At 43.3% G+C, this 18,335-nt stretch overlaps 1 protein-coding gene across 3 annotated transcripts in view; it reads left to right on the top strand.

The window, feature by feature from the left end:
- LOC137438588 (uncharacterized) overlaps positions 1-18,335 on the top strand; it is a 51,906-nt gene that overhangs the window by 19,451 nt on the left and 14,120 nt on the right. For all 3 annotated transcript variants that reach the window (XM_068133746.2, XM_068133749.2, XM_068133747.2), the window contains exons 5-7: positions 8,205-8,274; positions 14,236-14,389; positions 16,350-16,446. In XM_068133746.2, coding sequence (XP_067989847.2) covers positions 8,205-8,274; positions 14,236-14,389; positions 16,350-16,446 — 321 coding nt within the window. The remainder of the gene's footprint in view (positions 1-8,204; positions 8,275-14,235; positions 14,390-16,349; positions 16,447-18,335) is intronic.

Genomic DNA, 18,335 nt, shown 5'->3' with positions numbered 1-18,335 from the left:
TGTCGGAAGGACAATAGTCTCTGCAGCACTTCACAAATCTAGGCTTTATGGGAGAGTGGCCAGACGGAAGCCATTCTGGAGGTGGCAAAAAGGCACATGAAATACTCTGCGAGCATGAGGCAAAAAATTCTGTGGTCTGATGAGACAAAGATTGAACACTTTGGCCTGAATACAAAGCGCTACGTCTGGCGGAAACTGAGCACAGCTCATCAATCATCATACACCATCCCTACCATGAAGCATGGTGGTGGCGGCATCATGCTATGGGGATGCTTTTCAGCAGCAGGGACTGGGAGACTTGTAAGGATAGAGGGAACAATGCATGGAACCAAATACTGACAAATTATTGAGGAGAACTTGCTTTGGACTGCAGTGAAGATTTACGTTCCAGCAGGTCAATGACCCCAACACTGGAATGCCTTCAGAACAAGAATGTGAAAGTCCTCGAGTGGCCCAGTTAAAGCCAAGCTAAAGCTCAGACTTGAATCCCATTGAGAATATGTGGGAAGACTTGAAGATTTCTGTTCACCTCTGCTCCCCACTCCACACACACGTACATGCACACATCCACACACACACACACATTCAGTACAGTACATACTATACTGTATATTTATTGATTTATTTGTTTTTTCCTTCCATTTGTTGAACCATCTTCCTGAGGCAGTTAAATCATACTCTTCTATTCAGGGCTTCTACCCCTTCCTGGTGATGTACTCTCATCTCATGTCACCTCTCATCCCTATCCACAATCTTTTCTACAACGACTAACCTCATTTAACCTTGCCCCCACCCTCTTACTTGCAGGTTACTGTTTCTCCACCCCTCGCCTTCTCTTTCCTGTTCGTTCATTCCCTTGGTTATTCTGGCCAACTGTTGTTACCCTTCCCCCCCTCCCCCCACCACCCACTGCGAGTTTGTTAACTTTTTATCCTCTGGCACCTCACTCTTCCATGAGCCTCTATGTTGAATAGAAAATAAACAAGCACAGGGTTTGATGATGATTCATGGCTTGCAGGTTCATGTGCCCTTTATTTCTTTCTTTATTTTAATACTTCCATCCTTTCAGATCACGTCCATTATCTGGCAACCCTCTCCTTGGTCTGAAAGTTCAAAGCTCACTGCTCACCTCCACTTTTATTCTGCTTGTAGAAACCCCTTGCTCAGTTTGTTCAAATGCACTTCAGGGCTTTAAGTTTGCAGTGTACCATCACCTTAGATAAACCTCCATCGTAGCCTATGATCCCCCCTCACCCAATCTATGTCATAAGATCCAATGTCAGTTTTGCATCCAGCCATCCACTCATCATCGGCTGTCCGTCGAGTGGTCGACGAAGACTGTAGGGTCTGACTTGTGTTTGAAGCGAGAATTAGCAGCGAGACCAGCTCCGTTTACAATATTTGGGATTAGGGCTGGCTTGCACCCTCTGCCAAACCACTGGTTGCACAAAGTTGAAAACGGCGCCATATTGACTCACCAAGGACCTGGGCAGTGCTTCATTAAGAAAAATTTGATTTTGCCAAAAAAAATTACGTTTTTCTGTTCCCAAAATATTTTACGTTTTTCTGTTTCCAAAAATATTTTGTTTTTCTTTTCACAAAAATATTTTACGTTTTTCTGTTCCCGAAAATATTTTGTCTTTCTGTTCCCAAAATATTTTCTGTTTTTCTGTTTTTCTGTTCCCAAAAATATTTTGATTTTTCCAAAAATATTTTCTGTTTTTCTGTTCCCAAAAACATTTTATGTTTATCTGTTCCCAAAATAATTTATCTTTTTCTGTTCCAAAAAATGTTTTTCTGTTCCCGAAAATATTTTGTCTTTCTGTTCCCAAAATATTTTACGTTTTTCTGTTTTTCTGTTCCCAAAAATATTTTGGTTTTTTTCCCAAAAATATTTTGTTTTTCTGTTCCCAAAAATATTTTGTTTTTCTGTTACCAAAAATATTTTTTGTTTATCTGTTCCCAAAATATTTTATCTTTTTCTGTTCCCAAAAATATTTTTTGTTTATCTGTTCCCAAAATATTTTATCTTTTTCTGTTCCCAAAAATATTCTTTGTTTATCTGTTCCCAAAAATATTTTGTTTTTCTGTTACCAAAAATATTTTTTGTTTATCTGTTCCCAAAATATTTTGTTTTTCTGTTACCAAAAATATTCTTTGTTTATCTGTTCCCAAAATATTTTGTTTTTCTGTTACCAAAAATATTTTTTGTTTATCTGTTCCCAAAATATTTTATCTTTTTCTGTTCCCAAAAATATTTTTTGTTTATCTGTTCCCAAAATATTTTGTTTTTCTGTTACCAAAAATATTTTTTGTTTATCTGTTCCCAAAATATTTTATCTTTTTCTGTTCCCAAAAATATTTTTTGTTTATCTGTTCCCAAAAATATTTTGTTTTTCTGTTACCAAAAATGTTTTTTGTTTATCTGTTCCCAAAATATTTTGTTTTTCTGTTACCAAAAATATTTTTTGTTTATCTGTTCCCAAAATATTTTATCTTTTTCTGTTCCCAAAAATATTTTTTGTTTATCTGTTCCCAAAATATTTTATCTTTTTCTGTTCCCAAAAATATTCTTTGTTTATCTGTTCCCAAAAATATTTTGTTTTTCTGTTACCAAAAATATTTTTTGTTTATCTGTTCCCAAAATATTTTGTTTTTCTGTTACCAAAAATATTTTTTGTTTATCTGTTCCCAAAATATTTTATCTTTTTCTGTTCCCAAAAATATTTTTTGTTTATCTGTTCCCAAAAATATTTTGTTTTTCTGTTACCAAAAATGTTTTTTGTTTATCTGTTCCCAAAATATTTTGTTTTTCTGTTACCAAAAATATTTTTTGTTTATCTGTTCCCAAAATATTTTGTTTTTCTGTTCCCAAAAATATTTTTTGTTTATCTGTTCCCAAAATATTTTATCTTTTTCTGTTCCCAAAAATATTTTTTGTTTATCTGTTCCCAAAAATATTTTGTTTTTCTGTTACCAAAAATATTTTTTGTTCATCTGTTCCCAAAATATTTTACCTTTTTCTGTTCCCAAAATATTTTATCTTTTTCTGTTCGCAAAAATATTTTTTGTTTATCTGTTCCCAAAAAAATTTTGTTTTTCTGTTCCCAAAAATATTTTATCTTTTTCTGTTCGCAAAATTTTTTTTTTTTTTTTTTTTTTTTTTTTTGTATACAAGATCGAGGCTCGTGAAAGAGCGAACATTAATCACACAGAAAGACAAACCGACACATAAAACATATAACATAGGGAGTGGTAGACAAGATGGGGAGAGAGGGGGAAGGACACAAACACAACATTTGAGAGCAGGGACCGAGAGACATGGAGACATCGAGATATCTGAGAGAGGGCGAGGGCTTTGGGGGGGGGGGGGCGTGGGAAGGGGGCGGTGGGAGAGGTATAAAACATATGGACACTGCCAGGACTTCCAGGAAAGAAGTTGGAATTTCAAACAAGGTGGATCTGGGGTGAATTAGCGGGGGTAGAAAAGATCAAGGTTTTGGATGGGGGAAGATAAGAGATGGTGGTGAACAGCTGTTTTAAAGACCTGGAGGGAGGAGTGGGATTGAAGGGAGTGAGGGAGTTTGTTCCAGAGGCGGGAGAAAAGAGGAATGAAAGAGTGAAGGTGAGCAGAGAGCCGAGATTTCGGCAGTTTAACCATCAGAGGGTTGCTGGCAGATCTTGTGCGACCTGGAGGAATATTTGGGGGACAGAGCACAGAGAGAGCTGGGGGTGCAAGGCCGGAGAGGAGTCGGTAGAAGACAGAAAGACCACCTACCTGCCTGCGGTGAGTGAGTGAAAGGCCCTCAGAGATAGCTTCATCGCGGGAGATTCCAATAATTCTGAAAGCTTTGGTTTCAACAGCGTGAAGCCGAGCTAGGTGTGAGGCAGGAGCACCGGCCCATAGGGGAGAACAGTATTCCATTGAGCTGCGGATGAAAGCCTTGTATGTGGTGAGGAGCTCAGGTGTGCCGAGGAAGGACTTCGCACGACGGAGGATGCCCAGTCGGCGACTGGCTTTGGAGGCCAGCTTGGAAATGTGGTTTTCCCAAGAAAGATCATGGCAGATAGTGAGACCCAAAATCTTGAGCGACAGAACTTCTTGGAGAGGATTGTTGAGAAAGTAGATGGGAGGGTTGTCCAGTCGATCTTTTCGGAGAGACATAGTAAGAGTGTGAGATTTGTCAGGATTGAAAGACATGTTCCACTTGTTTGACCAGTCTGTGATTTTGTCCAGGTCTTCAGAGAGTGAGGAGGCAGCAGACTGCCGATCTGAGGGAAGAGGAATGGAGCGGCAGAGAGTGGAGTCATCAGCAAAGAGATAGAGAGGATTTTCGAGAGAGTCAGAGAGATCATTGATGAAGACCAGAAAAAGCACGGGGCCCAGAACACTGCCTTGGGGAACTCCAGCCTGAACAGGAAGAGGAGATGAGAGAAACCCATTCAGGGCCACACGTTGACGACGACTAGAGAGGAAGTCCGCCAGCCATGCGTGGAGATTTCCATGGATACCAAAGGAGGAGAGTTTGGTGAGCAGAGCGGGGTGCCAGACCGTGTCGAAGGCACGTGATATGTCGAGGGAGACAGCTCTAATTTCCTGTTTGGCATTGAGGACCTCCATCCATTGTTGAGACAGCAGAAGCAGCATGTCCAGAGTAGAGTGACCTGGTCTGAAACCAAATTGATGATCAGAGATCAAGCCATTGGAGAAGAGGAAAGATTTCATATCCGAAGCAATAATAATAATAATAATAATGGATTCCATGACTTTGCTGATAATTGGGAGAAGGCTGATTGGTCTGTAGTTGCTAGGATCTGTTTTTGCACCTTTTTTGTGCAAAGCGGTGATGTTGGCTGATTTCCAAGCAGATGGCAGTTGACCTTGAGCAAAAGAGAGGGTGAAGAGAACAGAGAGAGGGTGAGATAGAGCAGCAGAGCAGGATTTTAGGACCCGTGGGCTGATGCCGTCGGGTCCAGTTGCAGAATCAGAGTCGAGGGTTGACAGGAACTTTTCCACCTTGTCAGGAGGAAAGGACACGGAGTCCAGGAGCAGCAGGGTACGACTGGGTATGGTGGGTACAGAGAGGGATGGGTTTGGGACACAAGATTTAGAGGCAAACACAGAGTTGAGGCATTCAGCTTTTTCACGTGCGGAGTCAGCTGTGTAGCCGTTTGAGGTAAGGGAGGGGATGGAGGGGGAACAGACACCAGAAACGGATTTGACCAGACGCCACCAGGATTTGCAAGAGGGAGACAGATAAGAGAGTTCGGTCTTGAGAACGGAGAGATATTGTTTCCTGGCTCTCCTGAGGGTGGACACACACTTGTTTCGGGCTTTGTGAAAGGAAATGAGATTTCCTTCCGTTGGATTTGCTTTCCAGGAGACGAAGGCAAGTTGTTTCTGGGCAACAGCCTCACCACAAGATTCCGTGTACCATGGACGGGAGGAAGGGTATGACAACTGAAGACGAGATGGGATAAATCTGTGCATGAGAGAGAGCAATTTACTTTGGAAGAATTCCCAGGATGAGTTGATGTCAGAGGTGGTAGAGATGGGAGACCAGTCCAGATGATTGATGGCTGCTTGAAGACCGTGCCAGTTGGCCTGAGTGAAATGCCAGACTCGTCGACGCTGAGCAGGCTCCCTGAGGATGGTCAGAGAGATGTCCACTTTAACAAGGACATGATCAGATGATCCGATCGGAGCAGAAGAAGAGCAGCAGACATTTTCAGGGAAGTTAGTCATAACCAAGTCCAGAAGAGAAGATGTTCCGTTGACTGAGATCCGGGTCGGGAAATTGACAGATTGTGTCAGTCCCAGTGAGTCGCAGAAGTCCTTTGCTGAGGAGCCATGGCTGGTGAGCGAGGTACCCACACCCAGCCAACTGGCATGATGACAGTTGAAATCACCACATATGAGGAAGAGAGAGTTGGGATGAGTAGATAGAAGTTGGTCCATATCATCAGACAGCGAGATGTAGATGGAGTCATCACTGTTTGGTGGACGGTACAACACACATATGAACAAGAGGTGGGAGCGAAGGGGAAGCCGTAGCCAGAGGTATTCCTGGGGGTGAGGTGGAGAGAGTGCAGTGCAGGGCGAGTGAGGAAGAGAGTTTTTGATAAAGATAGCAACCCCGCCTCCAGGACGAGGCTCAGGTCTATCATACCGGAGGAGGGAGTAGCCCGGGAGATATACTATGGAATCGGAGACATCATAAAGGAGGAAAGTTTCTGTTAGGCAGATCACGTCTGGTTTGACAGAAGCAACCTGTATGGAGAGATCAGTTAAGTTTGAACGAAGGCCCCGGATGTTTGAGGTCCATACCGTTAATGAAGAGGAAGGGGGAGCATCAGATACAGAACAGGGGGGAGGAGGGGTAGGGTAAGATGTGGAAGAGGTGGAAGAGGTAGGGAGAGCTGTTGAAGGTGTGTCAGAGATTTCAGAATAGCTTGGAGAAAGGGAAGGATGGGGCGGACAGAAGGTTTGATGGTGATTGGGTGAGCCACAATGAGGTGTTATTTGAGGAGGGGGAAGAGCGAGGCAGAAGGTTGGGGGAGATGGAGGTGAGAGTTTGAAGGGGGAAGAAGCGGGGAGGACGCTTTGAGGAGGGGGAGTGAGAGGGGGGAAATTGAGAAGCAATGAGGGTGGGGAGATTTGAAGGGGAGGGGTGAGGGGGGAGTTTGGGAGGGAAGGGACAAGGGGAGGGATTTGAAAGGGATGGGATATGGGGGAGATTTGGAGGGGAGGGGTGAGGCAGGAGTCTAGGAGGGGAGGGGCGAGGGGGCGTCTTGGCGGGGAGGGGTGAGGGGGTAGTTTAGGAGGGAGGGGGCAAGGGGGGAGATTTGAAAGGGATGGGTGATGGGGAAGATTTGGAGGGGAAGGGTGATGGGGAAGATTTGGAGGGGAGGGGTTATGGGGAAGATTTGGAGGGGAGGGGTGAGATTGGATTTTTGAAAGTGTACGATTTATGGGAAACGAACATTTATTGCAAAATGAGTTTCTTGTGACCTTCGAGTTATAAATACGTTTAAGGACGCTGGATGGAGGATGGAGTGCAGGAGAGTTTAGGGAATGTAGAAAAAAGGCACTATAGGAGATGGATATTTTTTTTGGGATGAATTGATTTGGTGAGCAAGTCGAAAGCAGCCTTTTAAAGAAGAAGAAGAAAAAGGTGTTATAAAATATGACAGAATACATAACTTGAGGGGAAAGTGTAAACATTGAAGGTTAATGAGTGAAAACTATCTGGGGAAATGGGAGAGAAACACGTGGTCGAAGAACGAACGAACGAATAAGAATGAATAAACGAATGAGAACAGAGAAGGAAATGTATATATATATATATATATATATATTTTTTTTTTTTGAGTTGAGATTTACACAAGGAAGTAGGCTATGGGTGAAAAGACTGGGAATACAGAGAACGAAAGTTATTGGATCACAAAAGACGGACCGCTGAGAAAAACAAAGCCTCAAGGTTGTACAGTGCACACTGTACAAGGCCTCAAAGGCCTTGCTCGCGACACGGCAAACAGACGATCAATTTATGAAAGATAAACACCGAGAAACAACCAAAGTTGCACACAATAACTTCACACACCGAAAGATAAATACAGTTTCGACAAAATACAATTGTGAACAGACTTAACTTCGAAAAACGCGGAGACCGTGTGGAGCTTCGAAAATCCCTGCCGCCTTCTTTGTTTATCTGTTCCCAAAATATTTTATCTTTTTCTGTTCCCAAAATATTTTGTTTTTCTGTTCCCAAAAATATTTTGTTTCGCCGTTCTTAGAATTTCAAAATGAGAAAAAAGAAGCATTTTAATGCACTTACAACAAAAAGGTAAATCGATCAATCAATTGCCTGATACAAGCTCGGTTCGTATAACTTTTCTAAGCCTTGTGTTTGCTTAACGGTTAAGGTGGCGACCCGTCCAAGATTGAGCCCAAGAGCCGAGGAAACCGCTTCGGCAGCCCTATATATATATATCTGAAGATGCAAAAGGAGTGGTCTTCTTCCTCTTATAATTTCCCACTTGCACATACACTTGCATCCATAAGTTTAATTTATCGACATGTTCAGACATGTTACGTGCCGTTTAAAGAGCATATGAATCGTTAATTCAGGAACAACTGGATGTACATTGCTGATGAAATGATCACCTGGTATTGAGTTTCATGTTGCTGCGTTTTGTTACAGCTCGTTCACCCCTCCACAAGGAATCGGAATCCCAGTTTGACATTTCTGGAGGTCATTTTTTTTTGGACAAGTAAGTTTTTTTTTCTGTGTTTGCCAATTAGTTTACGTATCATTTGACACATATGTAGTTCTGGCAGAACGTTAACACTGAATACACTCGTCCTCTCCCTTTTTGGCTCACATTTCCATTTTCTGACAGGAAATTTCCTTTGTGTGGTCTCCCATCGCTAAAAACCGGCTCCATGTATGATGCTCTTTCTGCAAACGTTGAAACTCTCATCTCCTGTTCACCGACAATAATATGTGGACCGACAATAAACCGACCGACCGACAATAAATACCGACAATTCCAATATGTGGAGACTTTAAATGCCGCAATTCCAGCTGGCTTGCTGTTGGTTCAAATATATCAGTACATGGCGGAGTGGCTGTCATTCCGTAAAACCACCGGACTTGATCTGTTTCTTTTCCATCATCCCAAATGGTGACCATTCATAACTGGACTATGCCATGTCAAACATTTACTCAAGCTTGTCCTCCTCTTCCTGACCTTCTCTCTGATTTATGAAGCATGGGTTGGTAAAGGTGGGCACCTCGGAGAATCCCAATGCTCAGCCACGTACGCCAATTTGGTGAAGCTGATCGATCCGGCCTAAAATCCAATTCTAGGTACCATATGACTGTTGGATTGAAAGGAAAACTATATTCTGGAAAATGAATGGAAGCAGGAAAATAGGTAGTTCCAAGTCAGCCATCCTTTTGATGCCCCAAAGACATTGTCATGCTCGAAACATCCTGCTCCCATCGCTGGCTTGGGGCCTTATCATATTGCAATCCTTCAAAATAATGTGGGTTGATTAATGCCTCTTCCCAGAAGTGCATTTGGGATGCCTTTGGAAATGCAGGATTTTCTCTTATCTCCATGGAATATACAATCAAGTTATGAGACTATGTTGATGCATTCTTTCCATGATACATGTGTTTTTTTTAGCCCACAACCAGGTGTCAGCCTTATGTTCGTTCAGTTCAGCCGAGAGCTTATATTTTGGGTCCCATGAGTCATTCTGTCCGTCGGTGGGTCTGCAGGGCCTCCCGTTTGTCTGGAGCCTCTACTCGAGAACACATTTTCTTCATATTCGGCACATATATGAAATTATATCTGAGCATGAGGCATGGCAAATGATTTTGGGATCAGGGCCAATTTGGAATTTTGGATAGTATAGCATTGTTTGTATCATGTGTATGTTTTCGACGATCATTATTTATTTACATACGCTTTACCATCACTTCCTATGCACATCTTTGAATTAATTCATTGATTTTTATACACTTTACCAGCACCGCTACCAACTTGAATGATTTATTTATTTACACTTTACCATGACTGCTACCAGCTTGAATTATTTATTTATATGCACTTTACCATGAGTGCTACCAACTTGAATTATTTATTTATATACACTTTACCATGACTGCAACCAACTTGAATTATTTATTTATATACACTTTACCATGACTGCTACCAGCTTGAATTATTTATTTATATGCATTTTACCATGACTGCAACCAACTTGAATTATTTATTTATATACACTTTACTATGACTGCAACCAACTTGAATTATTTATTTATATACACTTTACTATGACTGCAACCAACTTGAATTATTTATTTATATACACTTTACCATGACTGCAACCAACTTGAATTATTTATTTATACTAGGGCGTGCCCGTACGTGGGTGCAAAAAAACATGCGTGCAAACAACAACAACAAAAAAAAACTTTGAAACCACGTGGCAGTAACGACCACAGAACCCCCCCCCCCCTCTATTTACATGAAATGGTTTGGTCCATTCGCAAAGCCAAAGCGAACGGCTTGCGAGTACGGTAGAACCCCCCCCCCTCTATTTACATGAAATGGTTTGGTCCATTCGCAAAGCCAAAGCGAACGGCTTGCGAGTACGGTGACCATACCTTGGGAACCACTTGTCCGATTAATTTCAAACCTTGAAAAGGCACATCCTCGGGTCCCCAGCAATATACCTGGCAAGTTTCAAGTATATCGGACCCGTGGTTGTCGAGAAACAGCGGTCACAGACAAACACACACACACACAGACACACACACACATACACACAGAGATTACTGGAATTATAGATAGATACACTTTACTATGACTGCAACCAACTTGAATTATTTATTTTGGGGTTAACCCCCAAACTTCGGATCCCTACTTATCCCTTATTTACCAACCGATTACTCTGAAACTCAATACAGCCCTTCTACTCAATGGTCCACAGGATCGCTCGGTCTTTGATGTTTCGATTTCTGATCAGGGGGTGCTCCTGGTGTACACGGTATAAAGCAAAACACGACGAGGAATTTCAGGAAAGAAGTTGGGGATTGAAAGAGGTGGATTAGGGGGGTTTTAACAGGGGCAGAAAAGATCAAGGTTTTGGATGGGGGAAGATAAGAGATGGTGGTGAACAGCTGTTTTAATGACCTGGAGGTAAGAGAGGGATTGAAGAGAGTGTGCGAGATTGTTCCAGAGGCAGGAGAAAAGAGGAATGAAAGAGTGAAGGTGAGCAAAGAGTCTTGATTTTGGCAATTTCACCAGAAGAGGCTTGCTGGCAAATCTTGTGCATCCTGCAGGAATACTTGGGGGCAGAGCACAGACAGAGCAGGGGGAGGTAGGCCGGAGAGGAGTCGGTGGAAGACAGAAAGACCACCAACCTGCCTACGGTGAGTGAGTGAAAGGTCCTCGGAGTTAGCTTCATCATGGGAGATTCCAACGATTCTGAATGCTTTGGTTTCAACCGCGTGAAGCCGAGCTAGGTGTGAGGCAGGAGCACCAGCCCAGAGGGGAGAGACGTAATCCATTGAGCTGCTGATGAAAGCTTTGTATGTGGTGAGGAGCTGAGAAGTGTCCAGAAAGGACTTTGCATGACCGAGGATGCCCAGTCGGCGGCTCGCTTGGGAGGCCAGCTTGGAAATGTGGTTTTCCCAGGTAAGATCATGGCAGATAGTGAGGGTTGTCCAGACGGTCTTTTCGGAGAGACAAAGTGAGAGTGTGAGATTTGTCAGGATTGAAAGACAGGTTCCACTTGCTTGACCAGTTTGAGATATTGTCCAGGTCTGCAGAGAGTGAAGAGGCTGCTGCCTGTCGATCTGAGGGTTGATATATGGAGCGGCAGAGAGTAGAGTCATGAGCAAAGAGATAGGGAGGATTTTCCAGAGAGTCGGAGAGATCATTGATAAAGACCAGAAATAGCACAGGGTCCAGAACACTACCTTTGGGAACTCCAGCCAGAACAGAAGGGGAGATGAGAGAATTCCATTCAGGGCCACACGTTGACTGCGACCAGAAAGGAAGTCTGCAAGCCATGTGTGGAGGTTTCCATGGATACCATACGAGGAGAGTTTGGTGAGCAGGGCGGGGTGCCAGACCGTATCGAAGGCATGTGATATGTCGAGGGACAACAACAACAACAACAACAACAACATGCATTTTAAAGGCCATTTTCCCTACTAGAGCGGGGGTTAGCCTTGCGGTCCCCATGACAATCTTCTCCATTTTGCCCTATTTTCTGCATCTCTCCTTGTTAACCCCCTTGCCCGCATTTCTTCTTCCACCATCTTTAGCCAAGTCTTTCTCGGTCTTCCCCATCCTCTACTTCCTTCTACATTCATTTCCATCACTCTTCTCAACCAGTCACTTTCATCCTTCCTCAACACATGACCAAATATGTGTTGTATCGACACCTCGATATGTCGAGGGAGACAGCTCTAATTTCCTGTTTGGCATGGAGGACCTCCATCCATTGTTGAGACAGCAGAAGCAGCATGTCCAGAGTAGAATGGCCTGGTCTGAATCCAAATTGATGATCAGAGATCAAGCCATTGGAGAAGAGGAAGGATTTGATGTCAGAAGCGATGATGGATTCCATGACCTTGATGTTTATTGGGAGCAGGCTGCTTGGTCTGTAGTTGCAAGGATCTGTTTTTGCACCTTTCTTGTGTAAAGCTGTAATGTTGGCTGATTTCCAAGCAGATGGCAGATGACCTTGAGCAAAAGAGAGGGTGAAGAGAACAGAGAGAGGGTGAGATAGAGCGGCAGAGCAGGATTTTAGGAACCGTGGGCTGATGCCATCTGGACCAGTTGCAGAATCAGAGTGGAGGTTTGACAGAAACTTCTCCACCTTGTCAGGAGAGAAGGACAGCGTCCAGGAGCAGCTGGTTTCGGCTGGGTAAGGTGGGTACAGAGAGAGATGGGTTTGGGACACAATATTTTGAGGCAAACACGGAGTTGAGGCATTCAGCTTTGTCACGTGCGGAGTCAGCTGTGTAGCCGTTTGAGGTAAGGGAGGGGATGGAGGGGGAACAAACACCAGAAACAGATTTGACCAGACGCCACCAGGATTTGGAGGAAGGAGACAGATAAGAGAGTTCAGTCTTCAGAGTGGAGAGATATTGCTTCCTGGCTCTCCTGAGGGTAGACACACTTGTTCTGAGCTTGGTGGAAGGAACTGAGATTGCCTTCAGTTGGACTTGCCTTCCAGGAGGCAAAGTCAAGTTGTTTCAGGGCATCTGCCTCACCACAAGATTCAGTGTACCATGGACGGGAGGAAGGGTAAGACAACTGAAGACGAGATGGGATAAATCTGTGCATGAGAGAGAGCAGTTTACTTTGGAAGAATTCCCAGGAAGAGTTGATGTCAGGGGCAGTACAGATGGGAGACCAGTCCAGATGATTGATGGCTGCTTGAAGACCGTGCCAGTTGGCCTGAGTGAAATGCCAGACTCGACGACGCTGAGGAGGCTCTCTGAGAATGGCCACTTTAACAAGCAAACCTCAAGATGGTCTGAACTGCAACCTCAAAAAGATGACCGTCAGCCCACTCGGAGCTATTTTTAAAAATATGTTAGGATACACTTTAATCATCACTGCTATCGACATACCACCTTGATTTATCAACTTGTATCGATTTATCTTATTTAAACCTTTATTACTTGCAAAATCGAACATTTTTCAAGTATCTTGGTCGGTTGTGTGTGTGGTTCTGTCTGTCTGTTTGTCTCTCTGTCTGTTTGTTTGTTTGTCACCGGTCTACAGGTCACAATTTTCAACCGATCTTCACGAAACATCACCAAATGGTAGAGTTGGTCAAAAGCAAGAAGCCTATTGTTTTTGGGTCAATAGGTCAAAAGGTCAACATAGGCCAAAGGTCACCAACTTTGCTAAATTTCTAAAATCCTCAATTTTCATCCGATTGACTTGAAATTTGAAGAGGACTTGCATATCTGGTCACTGAATTCAACCACCAAGTATTCTTGAGGTCAACTTAGGCCAAATGGTCATAGGCCAAATTTCTAAAATCCTCAATTTTCATCCAATTGACTTGAAATTTGAAGAGGACTTGCATATCTGGTCACTGAATTCAACCACAAATTATATTTTAGGTGAACATCGGTGAAAAGGTCAACATAGGCCAAAAGGTCAACATTGGCCAAATTTCTAAAATCCTCAATTTTCATCTGATTGACTTGAAATTTGAAGAGGACTTGCATATCTGGTCACTGAATTCAACCACCAAGTATACTTGAGGTCAACATCGGCCAAAAGGTCAACATAGGCCAAATTTCTAAAATCCTCAATTTTCATCCAATTGACTTGAAATTTGAAGAGGACTTGCATATCTGGTCACTGAATTCAACCACGTATTATATTTTAGGTAAACACAGGCCAAAAGGTCAATATAGGCTGTTGGAGGGGGGGGGGGGGTTGATTTTGCAAGTATCGTGCTACGCATGACGTCTTCTTGTTTATTTATTTAAATGTAATATCTAAACATCCCATTTTTAAGTGAGCAGAGTCTAACATCCGTCATCCGTGAGCAGAGTCTAACTAAACATCCGTCTTCTTGTTTATTTATTTAAATGTAATATCTAAACATCCCATTTTTAATGTGTGGTTGGGAACTGTCCTCTGAGGGTTTGCATTCTTGTTCGTTTTGACTCTCACCTCTAGACACAGGTTCGTCATGTATTGCGCTTTGTGCAATTTCAACACACTGGAGACAAAGGACATGGATGCCCATATGGAAAGTGACCAGCACAAAAGCTCATTGCTACTTGTTGACAAGCACTTTCCGAAAGACAAGATGCTTTCTCGCTTCCTGAATGTAAGTCTAAACGCTCAAGTAATTCTTTGCACCTGCAAATTTTACATGTGGTAAAAAATAAATCTGATATACGGAGGTGAGGGCAGTGTGGCTATCTTCGGATTGCTAAACTTAGTCAATAATTATGATGTAGTTCAAGATTGGCCCTTTATTTTGAGGTGCAGATTTTATCGTTTATAATCATGGACCAACATTCCAAACTTTGTACTGTTTAAGTAAAAATAATAACAATAAAGGAGTCTTATATAGCCCCATCAAGCAGAGTTAACGACCCTCGTGGCGCTTTACATCATCATGCGAATGCACACACATCGCACACACATATACAAACATACACACACATGCACACACACAGACACACCTTCACTCTTGTCCTATTCCTCTCCCTCCCCATTCAAAACCTACAGATGTGTACTCTCCCCCTCCTCCCTCCCCCGCACACATACACAGACATACTCTCGATCTCTGTCACACCTCAAACCAAAGGGAAAACAGGACTTAGACTTTGAAAGACTTGTGAAACAGATAGGTTTTGAGTGAGGTTTTAAAGGCAGGAAGAGAGTCAACATGTCGAACAGAGGAAGGCAAGTCATTCCAGAGCAGAGGTGCAAAGATCGCACAAGATCTGCCAGCAAACCTCTTGTGGTTAAACTGCCAAAATCAAGACTCTGCTCACCTTTACTCTTTCATTCCTCTTTTCTCCCACCTCTGGAACAAACTCCCCCACTCCCTTCAATCCCACTCCTCCCTCCAGGTCTTTAAAACAGCTGTTCACCACCATCTGCTATCTTCCCCCATCCAAAACCTTGATCTTTTCTACCCCCGCTAATTCACCCCAGATCCACTTTTTTGAAATTCCGACTTCCTTCCTGGAAGCCCTTGCAGTGTCCATATGTTTTGTACCTCTCCTACCTCCCCCCCCCCCTGAATCCGCCACTGCATGTGTTTTATACTTTTCCCACCCCCGTCCCCCTTCCTACGCCTCCTCCCCCAAGCCCTCTCCCTCCCACAGATCTCCCGATGTCCCTGCTCTCAAATGACGTTTGTGTCCTTCCCCCTCTCTCCCCATCTTGTCTACTCCCCTTATTTTGTGTTTTATGTGTCGGTTTGACTTTGTGTGATTAATGTTAGCTCTTTCACGAGCCTCGATCTTGTATACAAAAAAATAAAAAGAAATAAAGAGCAGTATCATTTTGGCCCCGCCCTTTGGACAATTAATTATGCAAGAAATGCAATTATGGACAGTTTTTTTTTTTAACACATCAATTAAACTTTGTATATGCAATCAGTATAGGGGGACGCACAAAACGGGTAACGATCTTTTGGATTTGACTCCCGGTTTGTTCAAGCCTCATGGGATGGGAACTACAATACTGTATTTGTAAAATAGATGAAGAGGAGGAGGGATAGTCTGAGGGAGAGGAGTGAATGGAAGGAAAAGGGAGAAGAGTGGAGTCGATGGGAGAGGGAGAGGAGAGGAGTGAGTGGATGGGAGAGTGGATGGGAAAGGGGGGGGGGGGGGGGAGTGTGTGGATGGGAGAGGAAGAGTCGTGAGTGGATAGGAGAGTAGTGAGTGGATGGGAAAAGGTGAGATATAGATTGAGGGATGAGTGGATGGATAGGTGGATGGAGGTGGATCGATTTAAGGACTGGGAAAGGGGATAGATGGAGGGAGATGCAGAGGAACGTAGATAGAGAGATGAATAACTCCTGTAAAATTTTACTTCTTAGATTCATCAACGATCGGATGAAGGTAAAAGGTAAACCTGCTGTATTTGCATTTACTGTGTGTAGTACGGCAAGTCAGTGACAGGGTACACAGGGAAAACAGGGTACACAGGGTAAACAGGGTATACAGTGACAGGGAAAAAGGTGTGGAAGTCAGTTTGATAAACCGTTTTAATGTAATTGGAATATACTAATTATTTTTTCATGGTGACCTGATGATGTTTTGCAATAGGAGAGGATGCGGATGTTAAATAAGAAAATTGAGATCCGCAAACGTTCCTGGGAGAAAGAACATGGAGGTTCCGACAAGACGAATCTTACTTTGACAGGTGGGGGGCAGGTGGTTTTTATTTTCCATTATAAACATTGAAATTGCTTGTTATTTAAATTATATTCTGAACAATCATTTATAAATATACAGACTTGGCATTTAATATGGAATATTTTTTTTGTGGGGGTGAACTTACTTTTCAACATGACTTAGAACCAAAAGTTCATTGGAATTATGTTGAAATTATTCTAGATTTTGTTAATGTGACCTTTAAAAGAAACAAAAACCACATTTGACATTTCGAAGCAAATAAATTGATCCTCGAAAGTGATGTAAACTGATATCGAACTCAAATCACGGACAGTATTGTGTTAAACTTCTGTACGTTTTCCAGAAGTATCTCTTTATTTTGCACATTAGTCAAAAAAATTTCAACAAAAACAAAAGCTAAATTATGACTGGGATTACGGACAGTAAAATTACAGTTCAGTACTTCGTGTAACCCCCACGAGCATTCAGGAGAGCACGTACACGTCGAGGCATGCTGTTCACGAGATTTGCCAAGGTTTGGACAGGAATCGCTTGCCATGCAGTGACAATAGTCTGCTGCAATTCACGCACAGAGGCAGGCTGCTGGTCCAAGTTGTCGATTTGACGCGTTAATTCTGCCCACAAGTTCTCTATCGGATTCATATCTGGGGACATGGCAGGCCACTCCATATGCTCTACACCACGGTCAGCAAGAAAGTGTTGGATCATGCGAGCACGATGAGGCCGTGCATTGTCATCTTGGAAGCCAAAGTTTCCTCGAAAGGCTGCACGAGCAAATGGAAGCAATGTTTCTTCCAGAATGACCCTGCACTTGAACTGGTTCAGGTTTCCATTCAGAACAACCAGGTCAGTTTTGCCCCCTGCATGAAAAGCAGTCCAAACTGTCACCCCACCACCTCCAGCCTGGACTCTTGGCACTATACAATCTTCGCTGTGGGCTTCATGCACTTGTCTGCGCACTCGGACGCGGCCATCTTGACGATAGACCAGAAATATAGACTCGTCACTGAAGGTCACGTGATTCCAGTGTCCTGGCTGCCATTGACGGTGCTCTCTGGCCCACTGCAATCGGCGCTGGTTGTGTTGTCTGGTCAGGCGTGGCTTTCTCAGGGGACGCCTGGCACGATAGCCTGCTTGAACCAGTCGTTGGTTGACTAGCCTTCTGGATACAGGCACATTTGTCAGTTGCTGCCACTCAGCCCTAAGCCGATAAGCTGACTTGGTACGGCCATTGCGGATTAACCGGTGCAGCTGGCGATCATCTCTCCTTGTGGTTCTGCGTGGACGTCCTGGCCTCGGTATTGGAGTAGGGACACCCCTCTGAGCATTTCGTTTCAGGATCTTTGACACCTGACCTTGAGTGATGCCATACTGCGGAGCAATAGCACGCTGTTTCATGCCAGAATTTCGTAAAGCCACCACTCCATGACAAACAGCATTGTCGAGTTGACGGACCATCCCCAGAGGAAGCGGCAATAACTTTTGTAGACGTGCAGCAGTTGTTTTCCACTAATACAGAACGCAACAACCCTTATATACCCAATTGTGAAGCCAATCGTCAAATGTACCTGTCCTTACATTTTGTCACGCCACCTGTGATATAATCCTGTTATTGACTTCTTGCTGCGAAAGACAATCAGTGACATGGTTCTTTCAACAAAGACATCACCGAAGGGTAAAATAAACTCACCAGATTGATATACTGAGTTCAGAAAGTAAACCCAAGTCAAGAAGAAGAAAAAAATTCCATATTAAATGCCAAGTCTGTACATTGATAGGATTGAAGGCCCATCTGCCTTGTTTATGTTGTGTCTCAAGTACAGTAAAACGTCGCTTAACACTCCCAAAAATTGCTAATTTTTATGGAGCTCTTTGTCCTGGAGAAATGTTTTCCTA

The sequence above is a fragment of the Myxine glutinosa genome, chromosome 13 (assembly GCF_964187855.1).
Source record: "Myxine glutinosa chromosome 13, kmMyxGlut1.1, whole genome shotgun sequence".
NCBI lineage: Eukaryota > Metazoa > Chordata > Myxini > Myxiniformes > Myxinidae > Myxine > Myxine glutinosa.
Note: the sequence above shows the minus strand (reverse complement) of the source record. Positions and strands in the feature narration are given on the sequence as shown.